The sequence below is a fragment of the Ictidomys tridecemlineatus genome, chromosome 1, assembly GCF_052094955.1.
Source record: "Ictidomys tridecemlineatus isolate mIctTri1 chromosome 1, mIctTri1.hap1, whole genome shotgun sequence".
Lineage (NCBI taxonomy): Eukaryota > Metazoa > Chordata > Mammalia > Rodentia > Sciuridae > Ictidomys > Ictidomys tridecemlineatus.
The window spans coordinates 2,738,372-2,751,322 of record NC_135477.1 but is presented as its reverse complement, the minus strand read 5'-3'; the positions used below and the strand labels follow the sequence as shown (position 1 = coordinate 2,751,322).

Here is a 12,951-nt window from a genome sequence, read left to right as displayed (position 1 = left end):
TACCTGAGAAGCTTTAGTTTGTACACAGGTGTGCCCAAGATGCTGGAGAAGATAACCTGCAGCTGTGCCAGGTACGGCAGCTCAGGGCGGTAGGTTCCCTCCTTGCTGCACTGGAAGCCTCCTTAATTGGACTGGGAGGGTCGGAAGGAAGCCCAAGGTTTAAGGGAGAAAATGCCCCTATTAGAGACAGCCAGGCCTGGTGGCCTGTCCTCAGTGGGTGTCTGCTAGCTAAGCTGACATGGCACTGTGTATACCACCGCCCACCAAGTCAAGACAGGCTCACGGGAGACCCGTCCCACATCAGGCTCAGCACAACAGTTGTGTGCTGGAGAATAGAAAGGGGATTCGGAGTGTTACCGGGAAGCTCTTCCGGCAACCATTCCTTCGGTGGCTCTCAGAAAACAGGACCAGTGCGTGTCACGGCACTGGTCTTTGGCATGGGTTGGCCTCCCCAGCACCCCCATCCAGAGTAGGGGATGGTTTTGTGGTGTGGGAGTCACCTCCATTTTAGAGCTTGAGTTGTCCCACACTGTCCAGGCAGGACCTGCCACCTTCGAGGAAGGTTGCACCCCACCCTGCACCAGAGGATGGTCAGTTGCCTATGACGAGAATTGAAGAATCTGCCTTCCCGCCACGACGCCCCCTTCCGTTCCATCCTCAGACCGAATTTGCTAAATGCAGTTCGGAGGCAATCGATACAAGCTCGAGAGTTTCCCACCTTTTTTAAACAAACGCATTCCTGAGGAGAGAGTTTGCTCGCAGATCGCCATGAGCGTTGATGACCCCCGAGTCCTGTTCTGCCAGCCACCCAGATGGCTGTTGATAAAGATTTAGCATCATGTTCTAAGTGTCAGGGTTGTCAGTGGAGCTGAACCATTTGACCAGAAGAAAAAAACGCACAGGGAGCTATTGATTACAGCTTCTCCGTGTCACTTGTTCACCAGGATTTAGGTATTGATGAGGCTGCGAGTGAAAACAAGCTTTTTCCCTTGTGGGCTCTGCCCAGAAGAACAAAGGCGAAGTTGGAAGAAATACTCAGCCAGTTCCAGAATCAGAGGGATTCCATTATTGATTGAAAGGCCCCTTCATGTTATTTTTGTTGGAGACAAATCTATGGGTTTGGAAGTTTTATAGCATTTGAGAAAGGGTCTGCGTAAGTGATGGATTCGCGTATTGGATGAATTAGATTTCACAGCATGAAGATTTCAATGCAGCTGTGATATTATGAGCTTCTTGCTTATTGATAAAAATTACATTTTATGCAGCACAGGCTTTAAAGAAGAGAGCCGAGAGGGTGCAGATCCTTTGAAAATGCCCTCAGGGTCCCAATAAATTTTAGTGGGTTTCATTGTTGTAATAGTCGGAAACCTGCCACCAAAACTGATGAGAAGCAGTGTCCCTGTTTCAAGTGGTAACGTTTGGTAGGTCACCTGCTCCCTATCCGTGCATACTGGAGACAGAGACTGGCCCTAGCTGTCACATAATTGCTCTGTGCCATCCGTCCCAGTGTCTGTATTGATACACTGAAGAGGGAGGGGGTGGCGGCTCATCTTACTCGATTCCATAATCTCATAGCTCATCAAGAGGGAGAGAAAAAAAATCAAAGCTCAGTTGTGAAGTCTGCTGTTAGGTAAGAGCTTGGAATTGTGCCTGAATGTTTATAAACTAGATGGAGTTACACACCTACCTCTTTTTCAGTCAAAACTAAGAACTGGGTATTATCTAATACTGTCCTCGAACTAATTTTTAAAGTGACTGACTGCTATGTTTGGTGAAAGCCATCAGAGTAAGTATCTGTTCTCAGTGTTTTCTGCTGCTCCTTCCAAGAAGGTTGGGGTCAGCTGCTGCATGCCACAGGCTAACCCACAATTTGTAGTCAAGCCAGGCCCCATCATGTGCCAGCCCAGGCCACCAGCCCACGAGGTCCCACCACCACTCGGAGAAGAGGCAGTGCATGCGTGGAGCCCTCAGGGCAGGTCTTCGTGGCTTCAGCCACATTTTGTCTCTTAGCAGCCGTGTGAACTCGGGTGAGAGATTTTGTGTGGCCTGGGTTTCATACCTGGCTTGGGTGTACTCAGAGCTCTTCACCTGGTCTGCAGGAGCCAGGGCCAGGTCAAGATGGTGCCTGGCGTTTTGCCAGAAGGGGCGGCTCCTGCTGCCTCGGGTGCCCGCTGCTTTTGAGTTCCGGCGGAGTTTCCCTTGAGTTCCCGAGGGGTTCTCACAGAGTTCCCGTAGAGTTCGCGTGGGCTGGGGAATGAAGTTCGTTCCTGCTGGAATCTACAAGTGGCTCGCGACTTCCCAGTTATTTTGTGCCCAGCCAGACAGCGGCAGGTGGACCTGCTTCCAGGGACCTCGTTAAGCACAGTGTCCAGGATGGGTCTGGGACCTAGGTCATGGGCCCTGAGGGGCACACTTGGCAAGTGGGATGACAACAGGATGGCCTGCTCCCAGGGCCTCGGGCAGAGGGTTCCAGGTGCAAAGCTCAGAGGCTCTGGGCGGCTGTGCCCCACAGCTCCCCACTCTGTCCAGTGCACTCGCCACAGGGGGTGGGGAGAGGCAAGGGCTGCAGAGCTCTGAGCACGGGGTGAGCAAGGAGGACAGAAGGCAGGAGTCGGGTTGGTCCCAGTGGCAGCCTGGGAGCCCCTGCCTGTGGGGTCCTACTGCAATGGCTGTTTCCTGTCACAGCAGGGCACTCAGGATAGGGAGCCTTAGGGATGTCCAAGATAGCCCCACTCCAACCCAGAACCTGCTGTGCACCTTCCTGTGTCGGGATGGCTCAGAGCTTTCCAGAATGAGCACTAAGCCCTGCCCCACCTCTGGAGAGGCTGCCTGTCCCTGTAGCTGCACTCTTGAAGTTTGCTCTTCATGGAGCAACATCACCACATGCCTGGAGCCTTTGGTGGCAGAGGACCCAAGCTCTTCTCCCCGGTCACAGTGAGCTGCACACGACTGAGACTGTCCCCTCAGGATTCCCGGCAGACCTTTCCTTACAGGAATGGGGCTGTGCTGAGCCCCTGCCACATAGCCATCCTGAGGAGTTGGTCCTCGGCAGCTCTTCTCAGAACAGCTTGCTGGGATCCTTAAGCAAAAATGGCCTTTGAGCCCCCAGTGTTCTGGGAAGTCAGCACACGTGTACCCCCAGACTGGGGACAGTTACACAGTTGTAGATGTGGCTATCCACAGTATGCCGAGTGTGAACTGTTTCACTACCAACCAGACAGACGTAGGGGACCAGAGTGGATTTCAGGGGACTATAAATTATATCCCTGACTTTTCTACCTATACTCTGAGCCAAATGAGGAGTTGATGGGGGATTCCAAGATATATTAACTTTACTAGGATTAGAACAAGACTGGAGAAAAGCATGGCCAGAGCATCTTCCAGTAACTGTCGCCAGAATCAGACCCCCATCTCCAGTCCAAGTGGCTGGGCTCAGGCCTCCCCAGAGGCATGGACAGACCCTCTCTCTGAAGGCATCAGAGCACCCTCACCAGGGCGCTGAGCTGGGCATTCCCATCCCTCCCTCCCTTGTGAGTGAGCGTGGCTGAGGCCAGAGTTTCCCGGCCTCCGCTGACTGTGGACTGCTTCTTGTCCACACAGCCCAGCCACCAGCACAAGGACCAAGGCAGACTGCCCCTGAGGGCCACTGCTGGAGAAGGCATGTAGCCCTCTGCAGAGAACAGGGCCTCTCTCTTCCTGGTGGGCTGGGCTGCAAAGAGGGAAGTCTCAGACAGGATCATAGCCCGTGTGGCTGCAGGAGTGGTGAACACAGCCACTTGGCCACGAGCCTGGCCTGGAATCCTGCACTCATGAGCTCTTGGCATCGGGAACCTTGGATCTGGAATGTCAGCCACAGATCTGCATGGTGCTGACCCCAGGCCAGGAAAATACTGGGCTGGGTCCTGTCTCCAAGGGGAGCCATCTGAGACAAGTAGGGCACTCTGGGATTTTCCTGCCTGCCCTACCTCTGGGACCCGTGTGGTGTCCTCTCACACTGCTGGTGATCTTGGGCACGTGGCTCAGAGCACACAGATCCAAGCCTGTGAGCAGACGCACACACTTGCACTATATCAGCATCGCTGCCTCGGTCACCTGCAGAGACGTCTGGTGTCATGGCCTATTCTCCCTGGCAGGTGGCCTGCCTTTGATGGCACTATGCTGGTGTGAGATGAGAGTGTAAGGACTCAGTTTTCCCCTCAGGCTAAAGAGCTAAGCAGCCCTGTCTCCCCAAACTGTCTTTGTGAGAGGCCACAGCACTGGGTCTAGGCACCTTGCTGGGACTGAGAGACCAGCTGGCCATGCCCTGCTGCCTATGGGCTGGCACTAGAATGGCAACTGGCCCCTCTCAGGCTCCTCTGGGTACCCAGAGGGCAAAGGAGGGTAATATGTCCCAGCACATGGACATGTGTGGACCTTGGCCAGCTCTGCCTAAAAAGAGCCACATTGGATATTTTAGCCTGGCAAAGCAGCCACAGATGACATGGGACCAAAGGGGTGGCTGTGTGCCAATAAAATTTTATTTACTAAACCAGGAGTGGGTGGCATCACCATCCTGGACTGAACATGGCCTGTCAAGACCATCCTCCCTGAAACTTCCTGTTAGAGCTCCCAAATGTCACGAGGTTCCATCTCCCCAGATCTTGGAAATGGAATTTTATGATGTTTTCTCCTCCTGAGTCTTGGGGCTGTGACGAAGCAGCCCCACGTCATGTACTGCTCACTGCACCCAGAGGTACGCGGCTTGACTGGGGTACAGGGCAGGGGTGCAGCCAGCAGCCAGCCAAATCTTGCTTGGTGGGTGCTGGACCCTTCGTGGTTGCAGCCAGATCGATGGTGGTGCCTTCTGTTTTCCAGGTCCCCATCCTCGTCCCATGTCACAGAGTGGTCTGCAGCGGTGGAGCCCTGGGCAACTACACAGGAGGACGATCCGTGAAGGAGTGGCTGCTGGCCCACGAGGCTGCCCAGGCAGGGAAGCCAGATTGCGGGGTGTCGAGTCAAGGCAGGACCTGGCTCGAGGCAGCTGGTGGCACCACTGGCTCCCAGGGTGCTGACCGAAACTGAGTGTGTGTATTTGAAGTGAACATTTGAGTGACACATAAATGTAATGGTGCACCCGAAGCAGGATGCGTGTGGCACCACTGTATTAAAAGAGCTGGATGTGTCCCGGGGGACGTGGCGCGTCTGCCCTTTCTTGTTTCCACACTTTACAGCAGAATGAGTTCAGACGGCCGGCCGGCCTGTGTGTCGTAGGATCTCCTGTCTAACGCAGGCATTGTTCCATTTTTAATGCCCGTTAAAATGGGAACAGGAGAGTGGGGAAGGGGTGGGGAGCCTGAGAGGCCCTGTCCCGGAAGGCAGAAGCATCTGGCACCCACAGGCTACAGCTGGCTGCCCCAGGACCCCACTCAGGCTGTCCACCCTGAATGGTGGGCTCCACCCAGCAGTCTCCCCTGTCCTTCCTGGGCATTTGCCCCACTGAGGTGATGCCCGTGTGTTTCCTAGCATTCACATGAGTCTCCCTGAAGGAGAGACCAGGCCACAGAGGCTGGTACTCTGTAGAGGCTTTCTAACTTGCCTTCCCGACTGGGGAAGGAGCGGGGCAGGTCTGCATGCCTTCTGCACCATAGAAAATAACCTTGCTCCAAAGCACATCGGAAGCACCGCTCCTGAGACGGGGTTTGGCTGGGCTGACGCCTTCCTGGGAGAGCAGGCTTTCCCCCTGCCAGATCCCAGGCGCTCTTCCTTTCTCTGGGCAGCATGTCGGTAGGGAACAGGCTTCTGTAGGCCCCAGAGCTGAGCCTGGAAGTCCAACCTCACACAGTGGTGGTCGGCTCACACCAACAGCAGCAGTGGTGACTGTTTCCAGGCCTTCCATTGGCTCCATCTGACATTTGATCATGTCATTCTTTTAGCTTTAAAACCAAGTATGCCTGAAACACAGAGGGAGGCCGGTAGCTCAGGGTGTGGAGCAAGGAAGATGCAGCCGGCCGTCCAGGGGACACTGTGTTTGTCACAGGCTCTGTGACAGTGTGGACCCAGCAGGAAAGCTCGAGTGGTTTTCATGTGCCACCCGAGAAGGACACACAGCCCCTGATGTGCACAGTGTGGCTGTGTTTGGCATTACATGTCACCTAACCACCAAGGAATACAAACTCTGGCCCTTTCTCCCCAATCCACCGTTTATTCTATCTTTGTCTTATATTGGCCAAATGGACTCTGGATGTGTTTCCTCAAACACAGTGAAGTGGCATGACCAGAACCGTTGTCCCGAGCTTGGTCGTCCTCGTCGCTCTGGAGTGAGGCCAGCCACCATCTGAGGACAGGTCTGAGACACCTGGTTTCTCAGGACAGAGCCCTGGCAGCACCCTGAGCTGCACACACAGGAGCACGTCCTGTCTGGCCTCAGGTGTGTTCTGGCTCCTTCTCTGACCTGGTGTCACTGTGAAGGCAAAGGGGTCTGTGTCTACGTTGTGAGTCTGGGAAGACGTGTGGGGAGGGCCGGGTGCCCTCTGCATTGGGCTCCGAAGCTCAGTGTGCTGTGCACCTGGCTCCCATTGCCCTAGAGTCACCAGGAATTGCTGCCTTTGTCCTCTGCCTGAGTAGAGAAGGGTCCTGGCTCCCAATGCAGCTCCAGGTGGATGGCCTCAGTGCATCCTGTGTGCTTGCGTTCCAACAGAGGGCGCTGTGGCTGCAGAGTGCTGTGGGAGACCCCAGCCTTGCTGCTGTCTGTGAGCTTGAACAGGCTGGCCCAAGATGGCCCTGAGGAGTCCTCCTGGGCTGGGAGCCCCCGAGGGCCCTACACACCTCCCATGTAACCTCCATATTTCCATGAGGGGCCAGGCTCTGAGAGGAGCTGGGGGCGGTGTGACCAGCAAGGGCTGAGCCCCCAGCATGTCGGCACCACCAAGGGGACCTGGCGGCTTCAGGCAACCCGGACCTGCAGACAGGCCTGTTTGGGCCACGCCTGCTTGGGCCACGCCCTGGAGCAGTGCAGAAGCCACGTCTGTTCTGTCTCCTAGGGTCTCCTCGGCACTGTCATATCAGGCTCCACAGATGCCCTGAGGTGGCCGTTGACAGAGCAGCGGGACTCACACCGCGTGGCCATGTACTGCTGCAAGGACAAGCTCTGCAGAGGCCGACATGAAACGCTGGCACGGGTTGCCTAGAGCCGCTCGGCTCAAGGTTACAGCGCAGCTTGTGCAAATAAAGAGGCAAAGGAAAGGCACAAAGAAATACAAAAATATTTTCCAAATAAAAAGAAATGTCGAAACAAGAAAGCTGTGTTCTTTGGCCTCCGCCCCAGGTCCCCTCACCTGCCAGGCCTCCCCGGCCAGCACTGTGGGGCTTTGAAAGCTGACACGGAGATCCTGGCGTGGCTGGCTGCGCTGCCTCACGCGCCCCTGGGGGCCGGGGGCAAGACTGGGCACGCCTTGCTCCTGGGGCCACGCTTGCAAGTGTGAGAGCTTTTATCCCGTCTCCCGTCAGGGACACAAATGTCACACAGGCATCACCCACTTCACCACGTCCTGAGGAATGTCATGAAGTGACAGCGTAAGTCTGACTTCCTCACACCCGAAGACGGCAAACTAATTGTGCAAGGAAATCTGAAGGATTCTTGCAAGAGGGATTGTGACGGGGGCTGTGATTTTGCAGTTCTAGAAGCGAGGGGTGGGCAGCAGGCGTTGGGGGAAGTGGCAGGCTGGCCCTGTCGGTAACTGAACGGTACTTTTAACTCCCAACGCTCCTTGCCTGGCAGAGACGGCTTACTGAACAACCCTGGCAGCTCAGCTGTGTGCCGGATCCTGTAGGTGACTCTCGTGCTTCCAGGACACATCTCTCTCCTTGCTGCTGCTCACTCCTGCCTGGTCACCCTGAATCCTGTGGCTCGAGGGGCCTAAAGGATGTCCAGTGTGGGTGTGTTCACTTGAGAACATCTGGCTGTGTTTCCTCGGTGGTCTGTGAGCACCAGTGTCATCCCAGAGCTCACTTCCTGTGAAAGTGCAGACCGAGATCAAAGCCCACACACTCTTGGGAGTCCCCGGTGGCCTGTGAGAGGTGGGAACCCCGGGAGGTGTGGGCCATCTGGGCAGGCTGCCTGGGGAGGTCCTTGCAACGAGGTATACTTCTGCGAGCTCCGAGGTAACCCAAGATCTGGTCTGCGAGGACCCGACAGCGCCGTCGGCCACGCCTGCCTCCCGTCTTACCCACCTTCTCTGTCGTAACTGTGACCATGGTGGCAGTGCCAGCTTGGACCTCACCTCCATCGGGACATGCAGGAAGTCACAGCTGAATCAATGTGAAAATTATTCACTTCCCCCCGGAGCTTCCTGAGATCCCGCTGCTGTTTGGGTTTCAGACAGCATGGGGGAGGACTCCGGGGTGACAGACAAATTGGCTTAATGTGGGACTCCAGGGGGCGGTTTTCCTCTGTGGGCTCCCCTAGAAGTCCAGTCGGGAACTGAGCCCTTCAGTCTCTGCTTCCGGGCCTCCGTCTGTCTTGTTTGCATCCTTTCTGGCTGCTCTGAGGCAGTGGGGTTGCAGAGGGTGGCTGGGGCCCTCAGGCAGGGGTTTTATATTTGGTTGGCCTCCCTCGGGCCATCTGGGATTTTCTTTCTCCTTCACCGGTGTTTGATTAAAAGTTCGCATTCAAGAAGCTGAAGTTCACGTCAGTTTTACTTATCAGTTCGAAAAGCACAGACTGAAACAGGACTCTGCAGAAGGCCCCCCGCCAACAGCGTCGCTCTGTCTATGTGAAGCAAGGGGGTGGTGGCCCTCGGAAGCCAGGGCCAGAGAAACTGCAGGTCCTGATGTGTCTCCAGGTGACCAAGGGCGGCCGTCCGGAGTCCTCGGGACCCTGCGGCTCCAGCTGCTGACAGATGGAGAAGGTCTGGCCTCCATCACCCAGGGCGGCCCCGACAAGGGTCTGCGGTGGGGGTGGGGCCGAGGTGGATGAGAAGGTAGGAAGTGGACGCTGGGCAGAGGTGCAAATTGACAGCAGAGCCCGGCCTGACAGCACCTCTGATTGATGAAAGGACACTGCTAACAAGCCTTTAAAGTTTCTCATTAATGTTTTTTTCATTGAAAAAAAGCCACAAGGAAAAATTCCACATGGTTGGTAATTAAGATCGATTCTGTACAGTGTGGCATCAGGGTTGTTGGGAGCCCTTTTGAAAACAAAGCCAAACCCCTGTGAAGAATGTACTTTCAGGCTTCCATTTGCTGAGTGTCGGAAGTCCCACGCTGGGTGGGGGATGAGGTAAGTGAGGCCTGCTTTGTAGACCTCCGTGCCCTGAGGGTGCAGGAAGGGGTCCCCAAATCTTGATACATAGGGGAGAACACAGCACGAGGGTATCCAAGAGGAGGCTGGGATGATTGTGCTAGCTCCGAGTTGGTCCCACGGAGAGTGTCTGAGCATGGTCTCTGTGGCTTCCAGAGAAGGTCCTGGGAGGAGTGAGGGCTGCAGAGTTGTCTCCTCTCACCCCGGGTCTGGGTGGAGCTGGCAGCAGCCCCCATATGACACCACACCTCCCACACCGGAGCCCCTCTGCTCCGCGTCATTTCTCTTGGATCCGACAGGCTAGCATATGTGGGCCTCCAGATTGATTTGTTGACTTAAATTAAGAAAAACCCAGCTGGAGAAAATATCAGTGTCCAACATGAGATATAGTGCAAAAAAGTGTTGCTTTTGCCTGTTTTGATTGCCATAGCTACAAGGAGAAGTGGATGCACATGTGTGACTCTCTTGGCAGGCGGCGTGGGAGCAGGTATGCAGCCTGCAGCTAAGTCCAGGCAGGCGGGCGGGTGGTCGGTTCTCCCCCGTGCAGACTTGGCCCTGGGGCCCTGCCCTAAAGCCACCCCTCCCTGGGCCTCTGGGAATCTCCTCCAGCCTGCCTCTGGGGGTCTTCAGAGGAGCTGAGACAGTCGCCGTCCCCTCACTGCCCACTAGCAGACAAGGAGTGTTTGGTGCTTGGCCTGGCCCTGGGCTGGGAAGCTCCTCACAGGTCTCCACGGCTCTGATCTCTACTCGTGGGTGTTTCAGGGTTGGGGGAGCTACACAGGCCCCTCAGGGAGCCATGTCCTGTGGGGGCCCTGCAGGTCTTCAGGTGGAAGCTGTTGCCTAAGTGTGCCGCCCTGTTACTGGACAAAACCTCCAGCCCAGCTGTGGGGATGCAGGCCCGGCCATCCACCAGAGCACACCCTGGGTTACGCGCCCCATGGTCGTGCCCACTCTCCTGATGCCCAGGAAGGCTCGAATGTCCTAGGATTCTGGACAGAAGGGGCAGCGACCTTCGGCGGCAGCCTTCCTTGGCCCCCACCACATCAGCTGTGAACCTGGAGGAGCTCTTCACCGGCAAGCCTCTCGTCTGAGTCCTGGCCCTGTCGCTGTCCGCCCAGGGACATTGCTCTGTAATGGGAGCCGTTGGTTGCCCGAGTTGGGGTTGAAGTGATTGCGTGAGTCTGAGCATGCCAAAGCACCTGTGCCCTCAGCTCCACACTGTGTGAGTGACGAAGTGGCTTCTCTGTGGCTTGTGGGTCGGTGCAAGTCCCAGCTTCCCTGCAGCACACAGTGGCTTTTTTAAGACCAAGTGCATGTCACCCACAAGGAGCAAGCCCTGATGCCAGCCCTCTGCACTCACCACCCCACCAGCAGGTCCTTGGGACCCTTCCTTTTCTGCACCCCGTGGCTTGCTGGATCAGGCATGGTGGAGGCCCTCTGATGGTCACGGCTCTCAAGGTGCTTACCTGAGGTGGAAGGCACCTGGGAAGGGGAAGCAAAGGGCTCTTCCTCTGAGGGCCACCCCAGAGACGAGCAGTAACTTTTGATGAGCACGAATAAGCCTCAGTCTCCCCTGCACGGTCCCGCTCCCCCAGCATGCCCTGGAGCTCCCGAGGTAGGAGGGGCACCGTTCTGTGGTGCTGTCATCAGTGGAGATGGGGTTGGAGGTCACGGCAGACCCTGCAGGGACAGCAGCCTGGAGTGGCCCAGGAACTGGAAGGAGGCTATTTTGCAGGTGTTCCTCAAACATTTCTCTACAAGGCCCTGGTCTGCCATTGTCCAGGGGGAGTCAGCCACCAGGTCCATGTGGTCAGTGGCCAGAGGCTTCCCAGCCACCCTGTCTGGGAGCCCAGGTCCCGTCTGGGCTCTGGGTTGGCTGATCATGTGAACATATCTGGGCACCAGCTGCCCCTGCCTCCATCAGATCCTCACACCCTATTACCTCTTCTGCAGGGGCTGAGGGGAACCTACACAGCAAGCATTTTCTCAGGTTCCCTGCAGCCCCCTGACCCCTGGAAGGCAGTGGCCTCCAGACACACCAGGTCTTCATCCATAACTCAAAAGGACAGCAGCTACCATGCAGCCAAGGCTCAAGGAGCAAAGCAGCAGCCCTGGAAACTCTTCCCCTTTGGGCTCCTGTGGATGCCATGCTGGGGCAGGGGACGGGCCGGTCAGAGTGAAAGATGTCAGTTTTTCCCTCTGCCTTTGGGATCAGTGTTGGGGCAGAGCAGGGGCCTCTGCCATCCCTGGTACCCAGGCAGGGCAGTAGGCCCAGCTCAGCTTTGCAGGCTTCCACCCAGGCTGCGTAGCCCAGGTTTTAGGCTGGACTGAGCCACAGTAGCGGGTGGATTCAGTGTATCTGGGGACACACAATCACAAACCTTCCTGATTCAGCAATCTCATGCTTGTCTGGTCATCTCCCTGGCCAGGTCCAGAAACCAAAGGAAGCCCAGTGTCTGTGAAGTGTCCCACCTCCTCAGAGTACAAGGACACAGCCACAGGTGGCTTGTCCAAGAGTTAAGTTCACCATGTTCCAACAGGGGAAGACGGGAACCGTGAGGTTGAGCAGGGCTCAGGGCTGGTGGCCCACAGATGGGCTGGTCGTTCTCATTACCTCTGTGGTTCTATCTTGCTGTGCTCAGCTCCGGGCCAAAGCCCACAGCAGGTTTACCCTGGTCCACGAGGGCATGTTCCCTGGGACCTGACTGAGTTGGGGAGCACTTTCCCGACTCCCTGAGAGCACGTGGCACTAGAAGGGCAGGGTCCTGCCACCTGGGGACCCAGGCAGGTCCTCAGTGTTCCTGTCTGTAAACTCGATGATGGAGCCTGCCTGCAGGAGTGCTAGAACCGTCAGGAGATTTCCAAACATCTAAAACTCCAAGGCATGCCAACCAATAAAGACAGTAGTGATAACCAAGACATCTCTCCAAGGCATGTGTGCAGAGCGGCATGACCAAGAATATCATCAGAGTTCTGTTTATTGTATAAAGAAATGGAATCCACCTAATTGCCCCTCAGCAAGGGACAGGGTGCATCTACCTGGGACATGCAGGGGTGCTGTGCACAAGCACTGGCTATTGTCACTCACGGGTGGGGCAAGGGGGCTGGTGCTGGAAATGGGCACCAGTGAGTGGTGTGGGCAGGGAAGCGTGCGCTGCTGATGACATCTCTGGGCAAGAGGATGCCCACAGTTTTGCCTTCTCTGCTGAGTGAGCCAGGTATGTGTGTCACCTACTGTACTATGTGTGCTACCTAGGGAAGGAGGACACAATCTCAAATTTTTGCAAAGAAAAGTGAGAGAAAGGGGTGGCAGCTGTGGCCCCCAAACCCAGTGGACACTCAGTGGACTCTTGCCCATATAGCCCCCAGGGCCATAAATTGCCCTGGTGTGAAGGATGTGACTTTGGGCTGCCAATCGGATCTGGGCCACCAAGAAGGTTGTGTGTTCCTTGGGCATTGCAGTTCTGTTAGGATGTTGTCACAAAGGATGCCCTTAGCCAGTGTCCAGACCACAGACAGAAAAGCCCCTGCCCAAGGAGTAAGCACTGCCTGGGGGTGGTGCAGCCAGCATCCGCAGAAGCTTCTGCTTCACAGGGTTTTGAAGATTTAAAATGACCTGAGTTGTGCAAAGGTAGTAGGTCCGTGGGGGCTGCAAACACCCCTTGAGGAAGACT

At 56.0% G+C, this 12,951-nt stretch overlaps 1 protein-coding gene across 4 annotated transcripts in view; it reads left to right on the top strand.

Annotated features, from left to right (window-relative positions):
* Mgmt (O-6-methylguanine-DNA methyltransferase) overlaps positions 1 to 5,171 on the top strand; it is a 227,458-nt gene extending 222,287 nt beyond the window's left edge. For all 4 annotated transcript variants that reach the window (XM_021723283.3, XM_078024202.1, XM_078024199.1 and 1 more), the window contains one exon: positions 4,855 to 5,171. In XM_021723283.3, coding sequence (XP_021578958.1) covers positions 4,855 to 5,061 — 207 coding nt within the window. In that variant the 3' untranslated portion in view covers positions 5,062 to 5,171. The remainder of the gene's footprint in view (positions 1 to 4,854) is intronic.
* Positions 5,172 to 12,951: the final 7,780 nt, after the last annotated feature.